Source organism: Sus scrofa, chromosome 15 (genome assembly GCF_000003025.6).
Source record: "Sus scrofa isolate TJ Tabasco breed Duroc chromosome 15, Sscrofa11.1, whole genome shotgun sequence".
Taxonomy (NCBI): Eukaryota; Metazoa; Chordata; class Mammalia; order Artiodactyla; family Suidae; genus Sus; species Sus scrofa.
The window spans coordinates 71,336,755-71,357,041 of NC_010457.5; the positions used below are offsets into that span (position 1 = coordinate 71,336,755).

Sequence of the window (20,287 nt, forward strand, 5' to 3'; positions counted from 1 at the left end):
TCGTCACACAAGGTATATGCTCTAGGGGGTTCCTCCTAAGAGGACTGTGTGGGTCCTTCTTTTGTGGCAGGTTTGTTGTATGGGCTATTTGGTAGGCTTAGTTGGCCCCTAGCCTCGTTGGTGGCCAGGTTCTGCCTTGTGCAGATCCTGTTGACTGGTGGTTAGCATGTCTGAGTCATGAGATGGCTTGCTGCAGAACCCTAGGAAACATTGGAGTACTGCTGGCTCGCTGGTGGGTAGAGTAAGGGTGTAGAAGATTCCATGTCCTCAAGTCTGGCTGCAGGGCCAAGGGGTCCCAGAGCTGATGTCAGATCACTGGTTGGGTATGGGGTCTGGGGTCTGGGGTATCCTGAAGCTTATGTTGTCCTGCTACTGGGTAGCACAGCTGGTCCCAGTGTAAGGGTTGGCTTGGTACTGGCAGGCTGCAGGATTATGGTTTTCTTTTATTTCTTGTCTGCCCCCTGATTGATGAGGCTGGTCTAGAGGCTAGTGCATGCTCCCTGGAGGGCAGGCCAGTGCCTTCCCACTGGTGGGTGGAGGTGGTTCTTGGCCCTTTGGTAGATAGGGCCATGTCTATGGGCATTTCTGCAGGTGGCTGTAGACTCAGAGTCTTTGGGCAGCCTGTCTGCTGATGGGTAGAGTTGTGACCCCACCCAGTGAGGTTTTTTTTTTCCTTTTTTGGGGTGTCCAAGGCTACAGGCTGTTGGGTGGGGTCAGGTCTTGGTGCTAATGAGCCAAAGAAAGGGTCCCAAGTTTCCCCCCAGCAACCATGTCCAAAGCTCCCAAATATAGCTCCTGCCAGTGTCCAAAGGGTGAGCCTTAGCTGCCCCTTGCCTCTCTAGGACACTCTGCAAGATCAGCATGTAGGTTGGGCCTAGTCTACTATCAAATTATTGTAGGGTCCCAATGCATGTGACATTTTGCATATGCTCTCTAAAAATGAAGCCCCTCTTTTCCCCAGTCCTATGGGACTCCTGAAATTAAGCCTTGTTGGCCTTCAAATTCAAATGCAGGTTATTTGCAGGTTATTTGCATGGAGCAGGGTCCCTGGCCTGGGGAGGCCAACAAAGGGCTCAGAACTTACTCCTATGGGAGAAGTTATACAATATAACTATTCTCCAACTTGCGGGTCATTCACCTGGAGGTGTGGGACTTAATTATATTGTAGTTCTCCTTCTCCTGTCTCATTGCTTTCTTTATGAATCTAGTTGTATAAGGCCTTTCCTGGTAGGTTCCAATCTTTTTCATTAGTGATTGTTCTGTTGACAGTTGTGGTTTTGGTGTCCTTGTGAGAAGAGGTAAGCTCAGTGTTTTCCTACTCCACCATCTTAGGTGATCCCTAGCAGAATTTCTTAAGTATATCCTGATGACTTGATGGTATCTAAAACCCACCAACAGAAATGGTCCAAAGATTTTTTTGTTGCAAAACTCTTCAATAAACATTTTCTTATTCATTACATGAGGGTTTCTCTGATGGTGAGCTATCAAAGAGAACAAAGCTTGTGCTTCCAAAATGCCACTTCCTGGTTTCTTGACTTACCTGGTGTTGTGCCTGCTCTCTCTTCTCTTTCCCCACATGTTGGATGCTTCCTCTTGCTTCATTTACTCCTTTCAGATTTTCATGAAATAATACGGTTGCCAGATTTGGTGCAAAATAAATAAATAAATAAATAAAAATAAAAAAGGACAGCTAATTAAATTTAAAATTCAGTTAAATGATTTTTTCTTTTTTAGTATATCACAAATATTGCATGGGACATACTTATACTAAAAATTAATTCATTGTTTATCTTTGAAATTTGAATTCAGCTGAGAAATATGTATTTTAACTGGCAGCTCTATGAAATAGGCAAGTTCAAAGAGCTTCTAAGAGGGCTTTGGATATCTTTGATATTTGGACTCTCATGCTCCCTGTTCTGAAGATAAAACAGCAGAGAAGAAAAAGGAAATAAAATATTTCTGCATCATGAATTGTAAAGGAATTATTAAGTTAGAATTTTTTGAGCTAGTTGTGAGTTAAACAGAGAGTCTGAGGTGTTTTTGTGTTGGAGTTAATAAATAGTCTGTGGAACTCTGGGGGAAATACTGTATGTGGACCTGAACCATTTGAATGAATTTATAATTTGGGTAGATTCATATGTGTATGAGTTTGAGAGGGTGTATTGCATCTATTGCCACATCAATGCTATATAATAATCAACCATAAATCTCGAGGGCCTAGCTAGGGGGTAAGCATTGATTGCTCATACACGAGAGTCAGTTAGGGGTGGCTATGTTGCCTGCCCTTTTTGACTGAACTTGATCATTTCTGGTTGGGGTGGGGTAGGGGTGTCTGACTGTTAAATGCTCTAGGGTGACCTCATTTGAAAGGCCTGCTCCATGCATCTCTCATCCTTTTTTTAAGGACTACTCGTGTCTTTCTCATATAACTACATTTCAGGTACAAAGGAAGAGCCAGCAAAAACATGCAAACTTTGAGATCTAGTCTCAGAACTGGCACTGTGTCATTTTCATCTCAATTAGTCACAAAACCTGTTTCTATGCATGGGGAAATGGGTTCTCTCTCCTTAGTGAGAGGAATTACAGTCATGTGGCAAAAAGTGTGGAAGCAGGTAAGGTAATGGGGCCATCACTATATTCTACCACAAGTAATGGGTAGGAACATAAGGATAAATTGGGAGGTAAAGAAATGGTTTGTTTTGAAGACTCTAAGTTTGCAGTTGTAGCACTTTTTCTTCAAGATGAGTACTTTGCAAGACTTCCAAATGAATTTCTCCAATTTGTGAAGCAGAAATGCCAACAATTTTACACAAATTATCGGAATGTTTCACAATTTCTCTCGAAATACCTGTCAGAAAAGTTCTTTTGTGAGAGCACATGGTGGCATTTTTTTCTTGCCATAAACAAAATATATCTATCCATATGAAGAGTCTGAGGTGTTAGGGACAAAAACTTGCAGGAAAGTGGTAACATTTCAGAGAAAAGGAAGAACAGTTGAGGACCCAGAACAAGTAGATTACTCTTTTAAGTGTCCCTTGAAATCTAGCACCATTTTCTCCATCATTTGCAAAGTCTGGCCATTAGAAAAAGCAGACTGGAAGTCAGATGTGGGATTCTGCCACTTGTTTGGTTATATGACCTTTGTAAAGTAGCAATGACTTTGTGTACTTTCTTGTCCCATATGTGGATCAAATAATATAAAAGTTCTGTGTAAACTCTAAAACACCAAGTAAATTAGCTATTTTTACATCAAAAATAATCTTAAGAAAAACATTCCAGGATAAGCAGTGAGATCCTGCTGTATAGCACTGGGAACTATATCTAGTCACTTGTGATGGAGCATGATGGAAGATAATGTGAGGAAAAAAAATTATATATATATATGTGACTGGGTCACCTTGCTGTACAGTAGAAAATTGACAGAACATTGTAAACCAACTATAATGGAAAATATAAAAATCATTTTAAAATAATCTCAAAAGGGAATAAACAATTTAAAAAATATTCTATTTGTGGAAATCATCGTGACCCCTAATTGCAAGTTCCCTTTCAAGTCATTTATGAAAGTCAATTGGTAGTAGAAATGATGGGTTTGATTCTTAGCTCTTTTTGTCTCTATTAATAGTAGGTAGGAAATGAACTGGCACAAGATAAATAATTGTTATCAATTGGAAATCTTTAAGTTTCAATTATAGCAATGATAGTTCTTAGGAAAATGACTGGGTTCATTCAAGGTCTGGATCAAGTAGCAGTTGTGGATTCTGGTGTTTCAGGCCAAGGCCAGATGTGGTCTTAAAACAATACCTGTTCATTAATAGTAATAGGGTTTTTTGTTTGTTTTTGGCTTTTTAGGGCCTCACCGTGGCATATGGAGGTTCTCAGGCTAGGGGTTGACTTGGAGCTGCAGCCACCAGCCTACACCACAACCACAGCAATGCAGGATCCAAGGCATGTCTGTGACCTACACCGCAGCTCACATCAACTCCAGATCCTTAACCCACTGAGTGAGGCCAGGGATCCAACCCTCATCCTCATGGATCCTAGTCGGGTTCATTAACCACTGAGCCATGAAGGGATCTCCCAATAGTAATATTTTTAATAGTATGTAAAAATAGGTAGCTTTTAAAAATGAGTTGTGTGTGTGCGCCAAACAATTTTAAAACTGATTTAATCTTTACAACTACTGCCATGAAATAAGTGTATTAATTCAAATTTTCAAAGGTGAAAATGAGATACAGATAAAATAAATTGCTCAAGATTCTGTGACTCTTAAGTGGCAGACCTATGATTTGAACACAAGGATCTTTTTTTTTTTTTTTTTTCTTTTAGGGCTGCACCTGTGGTACATGGAAGTTTTCAGGTTAGGGGTGTGTGACTTACCCCACAGCTCAAAGCAACGCTGGATCCTTAGCCCACGGAGCAAGGCCAAGGATCAAACTCGCATTCTCATGGATACTAGATGAGTTCTTAAACCTGTTGAGCCATAATGGAAACTCTGAACCCAATATCTTGACTCTAGGCATAACTGTGTATGACATCAAGAAACAATAAGAGAATAGCAAACTGAAATATGGTAGGGTAAATATGTGCAAAAAGAAAAGTTCTTCCAAAACATTGCTGGTGTAAAGGCAAGTTCCTAAATACTATTAGAGCGTGACTTTTTTTAAATCTTAAAAACAACAGTAACAACAATAACAAACTGAAAAAATAAAAAAGCCCAAAACAAACCCATATGTGTTGGATATAAATACATTTAGGGATTCATACCAAAACATTAACATGGGTCATTTCTGAAGAGGGGAGTGGAATGCTGGAGACAGAGAACATATTTCATTTCATACCTTGTAATTTATATAGAACCTGGATAATTTAAAAATACATATCATAAAGGAATAACCTGATGGGGGAAAAGAAGGAAAATGCCCAGATGCCAAAAATTAACTATGAAAATTGGGGATTTCCCAATTCTGGCCTGGTGGTTAATGAACCTGACTAGTATCTATGAGGACGCAGGTCCGATCCCTGGCCTTGCTCAGTGGGTTAAGGATCCAGCGTTGCCATGAGCTGTGGTGTAAAGTCACAGATGCGGCTTGGATCTGATGTTGCTGTTGCTGTGGTGTAGGCCAGCAGCTACAGCTCTGATTCGACCCCTACACTGGGAACCTCCACAAGCAGTGGATGTGGCCCTAAACTGACAAAAGACAAAAAAGAAAATTGGAAATTTGTTCTAAATCATTCCTATAGCTTCATTTTGCCATTATTTAAGCATATGATTAGTGAAAATTGTGTCTCAAATTTTTTTCCCAAGCAGGTAGAGTAGCATATACTTTTCCCCTGAAATAGTATGAATAAAGCAATTTTTTTCAGAATGTGTTTTAATGGTTCATATTAAATATGAACCATTAAATATTTTAATACAAACTATTTCTAAAATCTGGAGTAAAACTTTTCAAATCAGTTTATAAAAGAAAATATTCCAAACACAATTGATGCCTCCTGTAATTCTCCCCCAACCCAGTCTTCACTTCTTGATTCTCATCAGCAAACCTGTGTATTTTTTCTACTTAGAGCCATAATACATAGTATCATGTTGCATATTTTATGTAACTGGCATCATAAAACAAGCATTGTTCCACAATTTGCTTTTCTTCCTCATTATTTTTGAGATGTATCCATGTCGATGTGCATAATTCTAGTTGGTTCATTTTAACTACTGTACAAAAGTCTATTATATGAATATACTATCAAGGTTGAGTGCTGGTTAGGACTGCTTTCTGCCATCATATACAAGGCTGTCAGGAACATTTTTATGTCTTCTTAAGCACACACATAAGTACTTCTTTAAGGTAACATGGCAAGAGATCTTCAGTTTTACCAGATATTGTAAATGCAATGGTTGTGCTAATGTATTTTCCCACCAACAGTAAGAGTTCCTATTACTTCATTGTCCTTGATAACACTTGCTATTTTAAAACAGATTTTTACTGATTTGATGAGTATGATGTGGCACACTGTCTTATGTTTTTAACTTGTATTTCTTTGTTAGTAAAGAGTATTCTTGCCATGTTGTTAACCTTTTAGATTTCCTTTTATAAAAAGAAATACTTTTGTTATCTTATTGGAATATAGTTGCTTTACATGTTGTGTTAGTTTTAGGTGTACGGCAAAGTAATTCAGTTATACATATATGTATATTCATTCTTCTTCAGATTCCTCCCACCTCAGTGTACGCTTATTTCTCTATTAGGTAGTCTTTTCATGAGCTTTAGGAATTTTTACTCTTATAAATTAATTCGGAGTTCCTGTCATGGCTCAACAGAAACAAATCTGACTAGTATCCATGAGGACATAGGTTCGATCCTTGCCCTCACTCAGTGGGTTGAGGATCCAGCATTGCTGTGAGCTCTGGTGTAGGTCACAGATGTGGCTTGGATCCCGCGTTGCTGTGGCTGCAGCTCCCATTCGACGCCTACCCTGGGAACCTCCATATGCCATGGGTGCAGCCTTAAAAAGACCAAAAAAACCCACCAAATTTAATTCATACATATTAAAAACATCTTCTCGTGGCTTATTTTTTCACTTTTATAGTATTTAATGTACTATATTTAAATTTTGATATTTTAAAATTAATATATTTTATGACTGCCTTTGTCTTATTTAAATAATTTTCTTATGCTGAGGTCTGGGAAGTATTGAATATATTCATCTCAGTTTCAAAATATTTTAAAAGCTCAACTCGAATATATTTATGGTTTGAGGTAGGAATCCAAGTTTGTTTTCCAAGCAGATAATCTAACACAATTTTTTAGTCACTCTCTTCCCTATTTTATGACTTGACTTAGGTTTCCGTATGAGAGTCTCTTCAAAGCTGATTCTTTTTTCTCACATTATCATGCTCCATCGTAAGTGACCAGTAGAAAATTGACGGAACACTGTAAATCAGCTATAATGGAAAAAAATAAAAATCATAAAAAAATATGATTCAAGCAAAGAGTAGCAATATTTAACCTTTAATGTGTACTTGTCATGTGTCATGGAATTAAATACCTGGGCCCTGAAACACTATTACTTGTCTTACTATTACTTGTTTACTGGCTCATAGAGATGTGTTGTTGATCAGATAAAGTACACACAAATATGATGATTAACACAAAACTGCATTTAAAGAAAGTATCCCAAATACATAACTTGCTTTTATTAAACTGGGGGAGAAAGAATCAACACATTTTCCAAAGTGGCAGATAATTTCAGTAGCTTTAGTAAAAACCAACTTAACATCAGCTTGTTTGACAAAGCTTTTAGAGTAAGTGAGCAATTAAATTCTTAAAGTAGAAATGAATATCAACAAGCTCTAGACCCCAGAATAGTTATCAGCCAACAAATTGGCATTGTTTTGCTTAACAATTTTAATGTAAATATAAATTATTATTGAGAATATTAGCATCTGAACTACGTAATGACTTTATCACTTTAATTAAAACCAGGATTTGTGAAACCTCCAAGTAGTCTTTAAAGTTTTCCAATATGGACATAAACTAACCCCTACTCTTGTCTACAGACTGAATTTGAAATAATTGTCACAATATATCAACATTTTCACAGAAAGATTTTTTAAGGCTTCTGGCACATAAAATGTGTAATATCTGTGTGACAATAATGTCATAATTATATACAAAAATATTTAAATTCTCCTTGTGCAATTTAAGTTCTAAAGATTAAAAAACTAAGTGTCCATGTTAATAAAATATTAAAATACTATGAGCTTTCATAAAGAATACACAAGATAAGACTTGAACACTAAGTGATTCATCATTGAAATTAACTGTTAAATTGAATATATTTATTTGATATCATAACTAATTTCAGAGCAAACAGGCTTTAATATAACTTAAATATTTCCAATTAAACTGTAACACTGAGGCAGCAAATGTCAGATCTGTTTGCCTAGCTATTTACGTGTCACACAAATATAAGTCTATGAATCTTAGCCTTTTGTCTTAAGTCACCATTATAGAGAATGTGTCGATAAGTGAAATTAACAAAAGGTGACTATTTCTCATTTGAAAATAATGAAAGTCACTAACACCTTGTTTTTAAGTTCTGAAGCAGCATATTCAGCTCAAGGCAAAATAGGCCAAAAATATTATTATAAATTATAAACTCTGATAATTCTTCTTCTGGCATTAAAAGGCACACACAAATTCTTATGCTTTAATAGATAATATATTAGTATACATCTGAATATACATTTGCCAACATTCTCCATTAGTAGGAAGTTGTTCTGTGAAGTGCGGTATGGCAGGGCAACATTCAGTGGCCATCCTGAGCATCAAGGGACATGGAATGGCTGAGTCTTGACCTTCCATTCACAGATACTGTATTTGACGGAACCGTAACCTAAGAGACAGAAACACACTTTGCACCCATTAATTTTAAATGGGATGGCTGTAAAATTTTCAGTCTACAACAATTACCTCATTAACTTCTGTTTAATTGTAAATGCTAACATTTAGTATTTATTATTCAATAAATTTCAAATAATCCAAGAATAAATGTTCATTCTACCATGAAATTAAAAATGACTTTAGCGTTATTTCCACAACAAACAAGTTAAATAATCCATTAACACATCTTAGTCTTTACAAAATTACCAAATCAATTCAAAGTACAAGAGCATAAACAGACTGTAGGCCAAGCTGTTAAAGAGCATTTTTAGCTAGATTACTTCTGGCTCCCTTAAAGTACCTTGGAGAATATAGAAGAATGAAGTCAATTCCACAAAGCAATGAATTCTATAATTTTGTATTGATAATATAGATTAACTTGAAGTTATTCCCTTATTTATAAGAAAAAGTAGTTTTGGTTTTTAAAATGACTTCATATGAAGGGCTAAAAAAGTGAAACCAATGATTGTTTTGTCAAAACAACTGCAGAATGAAAAGTAGATTTTTCCCTCTTACTAAATAAACTTCTGAGTTCCAAAAGTCTATGGCAAAATTTCCTATTTACAATCTGTATGTGAATCAAAAAAACACTAAAACAAAATCTCCTAAATACTTTAAAATTCTAACATTACTTACAAGAATGTAAAAGAGAATCATCTGGATTCTCAATCATAAATAATTATATTTTGAAATATTACATATATGACAATATTTTAGGAAAATGGTTTATTTCTCAATTATAATTTGACAAATTTAGTTTCCTAATCAACATTATCTCCTCCCAAGAAGAGAACTGAGGTAGAAAAGGCCACAGGTTCTGCCTAGCAACATAAATGAAAAGGAAGATAAAACTGGCAAGTTCAGTTTGGCTTTGTTTCCTGGTGCTTCATTTCTTGCCTTTTATTAAATATAGCTCATCTAAACAAATCAGATTTCTTGACTGTCTTATGAACCCAGGATGGAATAGAGTGGTTGACACCATCCACCTGAAATAAAACAGCTGAGAAGAAAAGTTGCAACTGGGGAAGAAACACTTAAGTGCACCCTGTTCAGTACTCATGTGGGGTTTCTTTCCATGTACAGCCAACAAACAGGTAATGACTTTTCATTATGTGACCTTGGTCTGAAAAGTCTGTGCATGTGAGGGGTTATTTTTTTTTTTTCCAATTCCTGCCAAAATTGCAGCTCTCATATTCTTTGTAAAGTAAAAGAAAGTAAATTTGGCTAAAGCATTTAAAAAACACACTGATGGTTCTAAATGTCTGCAAATAAAACATATTCATTGTTAATATCATTTAGATTCTATTTAAATGTTTAGTAATAAGGAGCAAATAAGGTAGCAAATAAATTTATCTAGTCAGATACTATGCAGTCTTAAAAAGAATAGCATAGATATGTATGTAAAAAATAGTTTCTAAGAGACATATATGTTTATGAATATTTTAGAGGATTCCATTTTTGTTAGAAATATTAAACATTTGCATGCTACAAAAGTGATTTGAAAGGTTACACTGTATTCTACCCAGAGCAGTTACTTTGGGAGGAAATGGTATTTTGTGTGATACTTAAAAATTTGTTAAATTTCAAACATAAGAAGAAATCATTAGAATACTATTCTATGAATTTGTTAAGGTCATAGACTTTGTCTATTTTAATGCCACTTTATAACCACTTTATATTATGGTTATTTTAGTTCCTGGCACAGTGTAGCTCAGTGACTATTTCTTGAATGAAACATGGTAACTTTTTACAAACATTTATAAAGTATTGCTTAAATTTTTTGAACAATGACCATAGGCCACTCATAGTAAAGTGATCTTTAAAAAGTAACATTTAAGAATTTACTGATGTGAGCATCTTACTAGTTGACTGCCTACCCTTGAAATTTAAGGAATTTTCAGGAATAGTCACATAGCTTTCTTACTCCTATAAGGAGTGTTAACTATGAAACCATCACTTATTTTTACTTTAAAAATACATGGAAAGAGCTGCCAACCTGAAACACCTGGATTGTTCAAATTCAAACCAAAGAAATATGAATAAAAAGCCGACTAATTAAACAAGCCTGCAAGATTCTGGGTGACTTAGCCAGTTTTTCTCTTCCTTCCAGATTTCTGTCTAGCTAAAGATTAAATTTACTTTCTGAGGAAACACTTAATACCAAGTACTAAATATCATTCTCAGTTTATTTTCACAAACCTATATTCTCCTTGTGATGGTGTAATAATCTTAGTAAGTCAAGCGCCAGCAAGAACCAAAAGCAGCCAGAGAAGTTCTTAATGTCAACACAAATCAATGATGATAGATGACTTAATCTGTCTTATTCTCTGCAAACAATTTGCTGATTTCATATGTACATCTTAACATCCAGCACATTTTATAAAATACTGTGCTAGATTTATTAACACTTTATATGAAGACAAGTCACTGTGACTACATGGGGGTCAAGTGAGGGTAAGGTATGGAAAAAAAGCCTTAAACATGAAAAAAACATGGCATGTTCATGACTACATTTACAGTAGAGCAATCAACTAGATAATTGTTCTAGTGTGAACCAACTACTATAATGAAGGTTAATTGCTTGGGTATGAACAAGAACCATAAGGCAGGTTGGTACCTGGAGCTAAATTAAACATTTGGGTGCCAAAATATAGGCAAACACAGAGCCAACTTTCTGATGAACAATCCAAACCCACTGTCAAAATCACTGGAGATTTTATTTGGCACTGTAACTGTTGTTCTATAAAAGAAATGTTATAATTTAAAACAAACTAGGAGAAATGTTCAGGACAGAAATATGGGACTTAAGCAAAGATCACAAGAAATTAGAGCCTTCATGTGACCATTTGTACTGCCTTTTGTAATTTTTGAAATATAATACATGTACAGAGAAGTGCACTGAACTTAAACAGCTCAATGAAAACAAACATGCATATATATGTAGTCCACCGCCCAGGTCAAAACTACTTCCAACTATTGATCTTTATTTAAAATTGACATTTTCTTTATCATTTTGCATTTATTTGTACATTTAAAAATATTGGGAGTTCCCGTCGTGGCGCAGTGGTTAACGAATCCGACTAGGAACCATGAGGTTGCGGGTGTGGTCCCTGCCCTTGCTCAGTGGGTTAACGATTCGGCCTTGCCGTGAGCTGTGGTGTAGGTTGCAGACGCGGCTCGGATCCTGCGTTGCTGTGGCTCTGGCGTAGGCCGGTGGCTACAGCTCCGATTCGACCCCTAGCCTGGGAACCTCCATATGCGGAGGGAGCGGCCCAAGAAATAGCAAAAAGCCAAAAAAAAAAAAAAAAAAATTAAAAATATTGCATTAAGATATTTATCTTGATACTAATTTGGGAGGGGTTCCTTCTCAAATTGTGTCTTATTCCAATAAGCCCCCCAACCACCCCATTTCCTCCCTTCTGGAAGTAACCCCATTTGTGATTTTTATAATTACTTCCTCACTTTTAAAAATAATTGCCACCTACATATGCATCATCAAAAAATATAATTTAGTTTTGCATGCTGTCACCTTTAAACATATTTTTTGTATGTCTCTACATTGTTGTGTTTAGTGTATTTTGTTCAATTTATTGCTATTTGATAGTCCATTCTTTAAATATACTTCTATTTATTCTACCATTTTTGGATATGAAGGTTATATGTATTTAGAGCTATTACAAACAATATTCCATGAATATTCTGAGTCTTGGTACATAAAAGAATCACATGTTTTCGTACATATAATTAGAAGTGAAGGTGCTGATCATGGAATGTAGGTATCATGAACTTTACTAGACCCTGGGCCTGAATTTAATGGAAGAAAAAGGATTATGTAAGAAATTTTCATTAAACAAAATTTATGAGGTGCCACTATAGTCAGAGCGATCAATAAATAACCTCCTACTGAAAAAGAAAATTTAGACTCACTAGAACCTTAAAGTAATGAGTTATAAACAGGATACAATTATAGGATCATCATTTAGGGTTGTTTTCTGTGTTGATTCACATCCAACTCATCCTGGAAGCAATGAGACTTTTATATGTGAAGAGACTGCCAAGTCAGAGCCCATAACATACCAAGTATATAGCTGCTTGCCTGTACAATTCTGTTGGCCTAAAGGCATTTCCAACTTAATGCACTGTTTTTTTGCAATTAGTCCATTGAAATTCATTAATATATCCACTGCCTTAGTACAAAGGGCACTGCAATTATTTTCTGTTCTCCTGTGGGCCTGATGTACCACTTTCTCAGTCCCAGGCTGTGAACACTCAGAAGGCAGAGCCTTATTCAATTCTGTATTCCCAGTATTTAGTACAATGTTTGGTATTTTTCAATTAAAAAAAAAATGCTTCCAATTGAGAATTTGAGAATTTTGTAACATTCTTAATTTACAAGATTAGAAATAGAAGTATTTTCATAAATGAGAATGTACAACTTATAGGGGCATATTTCTCTCAAAAATAAATGTCATGGCCTGTGAAATGCCAATTTTAATATAAATGTATATTTTTTGCTGCCTGGTATGTAAATTCAAACTCTACAAATAATCCATGAAATTCAAACTTAAATCCCTTCATGTTTCCTTCACTCCTGACAGCACACACTATTTGCCTTGTCTCCATGCGTGCCCAGATGGGAGCACCAAGCCCTCTGTGGGAATGGCTGTCATTCACAGCTCCACTGAGACGCACCCAGGATGCTGGCTGGGGCAGGCAAGGCTGGATGTGCCTGGTGGCCTTCCCCCTTTCCTATCTCTGCAGCATTCCTGTTCCTTTGCAGATTTGATTTTTGTTAAGTTCAGTGCTTTGCTCAACAAGTCTCTTACTCTTCTCTAAACAGCTTCCAAAATGATTAGAGAAGGAATTCACAAAATGAAATGACTAGGGAGTCATTAAAAGAATGAGTACTTTTCTTGTTCTAGATGTCCAAGAACTTGCAACTAAGGAAAGAACAATAAAGACATTTAGGGAGACTGCAGCCTCTAGGAAACCCAAGTAATGATGCCAGGCTCAGGGCTTCACCCCATCCTCTTTCAGCAGATGAAGGTGACAAAGGGAGGAAATTCATCTACAAATAATTCCCCATGATGTTTTTGGGGTTTGCCTGAGGAGCACACCTCCTTGCAAGGAGCAGCTAGACTCTGGCAGGGCCTTATTAAGATCTGAATTTCTTTCTGTGTTAGGTTTCCTCTAAATTATGTAGATTTTCCCTATATTTTTTTGGTTTAACCTGTAAAACTCCTCCCCCAGCCACTCAATCCCATGTATGAATTGATCACTGTAGAAGTTATGACTAAAACTTTCAGGCTCTTACAATAGTGCAGCTTTTCTGGAATAAAGGAGGGACTTTCTTTTCAAAAAAATCTTTCTTGCTATGCTAACACAATTTCTTAAAATGAGAGTCCAGGGCACTTTCTATATATAGTTATATAATAATGAGCAAAACTCGTGCTCTGCACCTGGCCCATGTTTTGGAAAATAGACCTGACATATTTTTAAGTCTGTGTAATACTCTGGACTCTCTCAGCTCATACTTCAAAAATGACCCTTGACATAAAAGAGTAACTTCTGGCATCTTCCCTATTCAAATTTAAAAGCCAGAAAACAATTTCCCCTAAGTATTAGTTGGACAATGTTAAAAATAAACCCACTGTCACCCATCTGATAAAGAAAACTTACCCTTTTCAATTTGGCAGCAGCCTCTCCAGAACGGATTGCAGTCAGCAAACTCTGTCGGATCTGTTCTGGGTCAGAGCTTTGGAATGTGGAAGAACTTTGTCTCTTAAGGGTGAATGATGGGCAGTCGGTAGGAGATGGTATTTGGAGATTCTGTTCATTATGTACAGAGTTATTCTCCTATAAAGATAAATGTGAAATATTTGTATGAATACTAAGTGAAGAATGGGCCATTATTCAAAACATGTTCATCATCAATAGCTCTTCAAGAATCACCATTTACCACAATGGTGTTTTAGACAGCTGTTTCCTCATCTATTCAGTGATCTCTACTGCCAGAGATCAGCTAGAAGATGAGGGCATTACTTTCCCTGCTCTTGAACTCAGGAGGCTAAGGAAGAAAAATGATACCTTTCTTTGTTTCATAAATATGGTGGTAATTTTACTGCCTTTGAGTCAAATAACACTGATTTCTCCACTGGAGTTGGCTAGCAGAGCCAAATAATAAAAAATTTCAGAGACTGAAAACTTCTTTCATAGATCCAATATATAAGGGTTGTGAAATTATTATATTTGATAGTACAAATGGACGAAATATTGGCAATTTCATGCCAGTGGAACCTAACATATCTTCTATCAATGACTATGTTACATGTAGCAGCTTATTTTGTTTCTGGAAGTCACAGGTACTAAGTGATGGCCATGTTTATTTTTCCCACGAGACTAAAAATAAATATTAGAAATTTCCAAATTTAAGAATCAAAATTTAATTAAACTTCTTAGAAGGGATATTTACTGATTTAACTGTCAGCTGTATTCAAACCATCTTAAAAATGTCTATTTCAACCTGCCAAATATCTTCACAAAAGGTGAGCTAAACAGACTTCAGACAATGGCTCAAAAAACTGTATTATCTAGAAGTTCCTGTCGTGGCACGGCAGAAACAAATATGACTAGGAACTATGCGGTTGTGGGTTCAATCCCTGCCTTGCTCAGTGGGTTAAGGATCTGGCATGGCTGTGGCTGTGGTGTGGGCTGGTAGATGTAGCTCTGATTTGACCCCTAGCCTGGGAACCTACATATGCAACCAGTGTGGCCCCTAAAAAGCAAAAAATAAAAACTATTATCTAAATCAAGCTCTTGTTGTTTAGAAATGGTATTTCATTTTAAGAAAAAAAAAAAACAAAACACCAAAAAAAAACCAAAAAAAAACAAAACAGGCTTTGTTCCTAAGTAAAATATTAGTTTCAGGAGGTCTTGTGGTGCAGCAGAAACGAACTGATGAGCATCCTTGTGGTTTTGATCTCTGGCCTTGCTCAGTGGGTTAATGATCTGGCGTTGTCCTAAGCTGTGGTGTAGGTCACAGATGCAGCTCGGATCCCACTTGCCATGGCTGTGGCATAGGCTGGCAGCTCTAGTTCCAGTTCAACCCCTAGCTTGGGAACTTCCATACACCATGGCTGCGGCCCTGAAAAGCAAAAAAAAAAAAAAAAAAAAAAAAAAAAAAATTAGTTTCTCTATTATCTCTTTCTGACATTATATTAAAGTAATAAACGTAAATGTGAAATATATGAAGAAATTCTTTAAGGTAAATACTGCTTTAAAATTATGGAAAAATATTTACTTGGAAATGTGGTTAATGTTCTGTTAACTCTGGAAATGTTTGAAAAATAGTATAAAATACTTTTGGAACTGTCATACAAATATGAATGTATTCTTTAAACACTATCAGAGTAAAAGTATACAATGTATTTTTTTTAAATTGCATGTAGATTATCATAATTCACACCGAATTTCATTCTCTCCTTTGACTATATATCATTTAGTTGATTAAACAAAGAGTCAACAAATCCCCCTTTCTTGTACATGATTAAGGTTAAATGATGGTTAAGTGATATTTTCATCAACATAATATAATTAAAGTTGACACTGAATAAAATGGGATGTTGTGGGATATTAAGAAAATTACATATGTAAACTCTGGGTTCAACTTAAATTATTTCTGTGTAACAATGTTTGGTAAGCTGAGGTTGAGTATATGTAATAGAAAATGCATAACTGAGAGATGTTTGGTTATTTTATCATGTCTTTGATACTGCTTATATTCTATATAATTAAAACTATTTATTTTGCTATTATGGATTGGAGAAGAAAAATAAACCAAGACATCCAGAAAAGTTATAAACAAATTGAGATAAGCAATTCGCAGAAAACTAGAGTCAGAACTATAAAATAACACACTACACAACTGTACAAGCAAAGAAACTTTTTTTTTTTTTTTTGGTCTTTTTAAGGGCCGCACCTGTGGCATATGGAGGTTCCCAGGCTAGGGGTCGAATCGGAGCTACAGCTGCTGGCCTACGCCAGAGCTACAGCAATGCCAGATCCGAGCCGCGTCTGCAACCTACACCACAGCTCGAGAAATGCCGGATCCTTAACCCACTGAGCGAGGCCAGGGATCGAACCAGCAACCTCATGGCTCCTGGTTGGACTTGTTTCTGCTGTGCCATGACAGGAACTCCAATAAGCAAAGAAACTTAATGAAAATATTTGCTAATGGTACAGTTTCATAATGATGACCTGATGAAGTTATATTAATTATAATATTCTGAGGGTAAATAATGAGATGCCATGTACTGCCATTCTTTTTATCTTATGTAGCTTGGCAATAGATTAATATGAATTCAGAGTTAAGTAACACACAAACATACGGACATGCTTGTTAACCCCATTTAAACCATGTTATGTAAGAATCCCTTACTTTTAGAAGGTTACATTTACCTTACGACTCACACTTAGTTGTGGGATGTCCACAAATGTATTTACAGAAGGAATCTTCCCTTCCTGTGTGTCAGTCGGAGTTGGGGAGGATGCACTGTCGACCTCCTCATTGCATAAGCCTGTACGGCCTTTGCTGAAAGACTGTGACCGTTTTACCACAGCGAGGGCAAATGGTGAAGGAGCAGAGCTGGAGTATGGTCGAGGGGCACCAAAAGTTTTCAGAGTCTTCAGATTTAGTGCTGCTGACTGACTTGTGGGAAGAGGAACAGGTTTAGGGGCTACTGGTGGGGGAGAGGCTAAGGGAGGGGGAGAGGTTTCTGTGGGCTTCTTAATGCTGTCATCATCAGTATTTTTAATGTGGGGCTGTGGAGGAGATTTACTTAAGGGAGAAAGAGTTGGCTCTGGAGGAGGTACTGTATCACTTTCTACCTCTTTCTTTATTAATTCCTTGGGAGTAGGATTAGGGGCAGCTTGAACACTCTTGGCAGCTGCAGATGTCACATAGTGACCTGAAACTCTTTTTTGCATCTGCAAGAAAAAAGAACTTGGTTTGGTCTGGGGATTTGAAACTCGAGATTTCAGTTTAGACTCCAAAACATTGTTTATATCTTCCAAACTTGGTGCAAAAGGAGCCGTGCCAGTGTCTCTTGTCATTCTGGGAGTAGGTTTCAGAGGATTCACTATTGTGCCTCGGGTACAGCTCTCCTCCCTTTGCACCTGATGCTCTGTTCTCAGGGTAGGCTCTGGTTTCAGGTCTTCTCGTGGCTCCTTCAGGCTTTCAGAAATGACAAGATCTTCTGTTTGGATTGCAGTTTCTTTCACATTCTCTTGAGTGTCCTTTTTTCCTAAAATCTTTATCTCCTGATCATTTTTATACCCTGTGGTTTCCAATTCCCAATCTTTTGATATTTCCAGGGATCTGGGGGGCACTATTTTGTAAGTAGTCATTCCAATTTTGGGTATGTACTCTCTTGTAATTTCATTGGAAGGTTTTGGCTTGGGACTGTAGTCTTGTCTGTAAAGTGGAGAATTCTTTATGTAAGAAGCTGTTGAATTTTTATCAGTCCCATCTACAGGAGACAGAAGATCATCATTACCATGTGCACAAATTGGATCTTTTCTGGGGAGTAGCTCTTCTGAATATACAGTTGGCAAGGGGGCCTGACTCCTGAATTCTCCTGAGGTATCTATAGGATCCTGTGGACTTAAAGATGAGTGTTGAATTGATTTGTTGTTACCTGAAGTCTGCACACTTTCATCAACTTTAACATCAGACAAATTATGATCTTGGTGATTCCCATCAAAACTATCACAGGAAGGGATAGTCTGAATTGCTGCATCTTGCATTTTTGTCTTTTCTGTACTAGGTTCACTCATTTTTTGATCTGGTGCTGATGAAGTAGCAAGATGATTTTCCTTGTAACTTCTAGCAGTATCAGTTTTATATGCCTGATAATTTGGTAGTCTGTCAACTTGCATGTCCACATTGTTATTTTTGGCAATACCTCCTACATTGATTTCTGTTCTCACTCCATTTTCCATATTATTTTCTGTGTTTGTTGGAATGACAATTATTTCATTTTGGTCTAGAGAAAAAAAAAATAACAAGGTATATGAAAAAAAGGAAAAACCTTAAGTTTTCAATGCTTTCCTCCTCCAAAGTGAAAAAGGGAGAGTTCCTGCTGTGGTGCAGTGGGTTAAGATTCCAACTGCAGTTGCTGAGGAGGTACAGGTTCGATCTCTGGCCCTGTGCGGTGGGTTAAAGGAGTCGATGTTGCCACAGCTGCAGCTTGGATTCAATCCCTGGCCCCGGAACTTCCATATGCTGTGGGAGTGGACATAAAAAAATCCGAAAATAAAGAGAATGATGAGTTCCCATCATGGCTCAGAGGTAAAAAATCTGACTAACATCCATGAGGACATGGCTTCAATCCCTGGCTTCACTCAGTGGGTTAAGGATCCAGTGTTGCTGTGAGCTGTGACGTAAGCCAGCAGCTACAGCTCTGATTCAACCCCTACCCTGGGAACTTCCATATGCCATGGGTGCAGCCCTAAAATAAAAAAAATAAAGAATGACCAGAGACATTGGCAAATTCAAACAAAATACCTGTCCTATTGTTTATGCATTGATTCTGTCTTTCTATAACCCCTACCCTGTTTATATTTCATACCTAACATTAAAAGAGAAATAATCTCAGAAGATTCTATCAATTTAATTAAAGCAGACAACAGAATCTTACCTTTAAGGGTTGAAGTAAAAATAGAACCAAAGTTGGCTGTCTTGTTAATTAGGTGTTTTTGCTAAATACTTTAAGAAAACTTTGTTTTCAGTCATAATATGGGTGATCTGAACTACATAAAAACACTTAATGTGGGCTTGCTATTCCTCTGAGAAAAAGACATCCTTATATTTCTCATGTCAGAATCCAGGTAGGGAAAACAACCCCCCTCTCCCCAGCACTACTTTTCCTCTTAATTCTTTTTTATTTTGGCCATGCCTGTGGCATATGGAAGTTCCTGGGCCAGGGGTTGAACCACAGCAGTGACAACACCTGATTCTTAACTTGTTGATCCACCAGGGAACTCCTTCCTCTTAATTCTAATTCAGACCTCCTGAAAACCATTTGCCAGTGCCTAGGTTAACAAAGCAGCCATTGCCAGCCAACAAAATGATGGCAAAGAGCTGGAATGAAGCATCCTGAAGAAAATAGATTTATGAATGTACACCACATGTCTTGTATGGAGCCAAGTGACTTAGATACTGTCCTCCTCTAGTCATATGCCACAAAGAATCATTTCTCCTGAAAAACCAGCTAGCCTTGGTGGCCTCTCCTTTCAAATAAGATAGTTTGCATAGTTCAAGTGAAATGTGGCCCTTGGAAATCAAATTGTGATAGGATGTTAAGCATTCCTCTATAGTTTTATAATCACTCATTTTCATCTATAAGATAAATTTCACTGCCCAAATGTCATAAGCTATTTCAAATAGTTCTGTTAAAGAAGAAGAAGAAAAAAAGATATGCATGCCAAAAAATCATGTTGCCAGGTAAATTTATAAACAATTTTTAAAAAATATTTTCTTGCTTTTGCCCTAACTGCACAATTATTTGATCACAGTGGTTATTATTTTCTATTATTTTATAAGGTTCCTATAGTAAATATATAATTTTAAAATGGAACATACATATCTATAAATAATACATATATTGATATATATATATATACATATATAAACTTTATTTTCTGTGAATCTTAACCTAGTTTTATATATTAACATATTAGACAATGAGAATAAGCCACTTCCTTCATATCACCTTAAAATACCACTGTGCATTCCTTGCCTCTTCTATTTGTATACTATCATGTTTTGCTGAAATGCAACCCTA

The 20,287-nt window shown here is 36.6% G+C and overlaps 1 protein-coding gene across 17 annotated transcripts in view; it reads right to left on the bottom strand.

Annotated features, from left to right (window-relative positions):
• Nucleotides 6,995-20,287, bottom strand: part of COBLL1 (cordon-bleu WH2 repeat protein like 1) — a 154,747-nt gene continuing 141,454 nt past the window's right edge. For 16 of the 17 annotated variants that reach the window (XM_021075418.1, XM_021075412.1, XM_021075419.1 and 13 more), the window contains 3 exons: nucleotides 16,902-18,487; nucleotides 14,124-14,300; nucleotides 6,995-8,397 (listed from right to left, as the gene is read on the bottom strand). In XM_021075418.1, the coding sequence (XP_020931077.1) occupies nucleotides 8,311-8,397; nucleotides 14,124-14,300; nucleotides 16,902-18,487 (1,850 nt within the window). In that variant the 3' untranslated portion in view covers nucleotides 6,995-8,310. Of the gene's footprint in view, nucleotides 8,416-14,123; nucleotides 14,301-16,901; nucleotides 18,488-20,287 lie in introns of all 17 variants that reach the window. The other variant, XM_021075410.1, reaches the window with a different exon arrangement.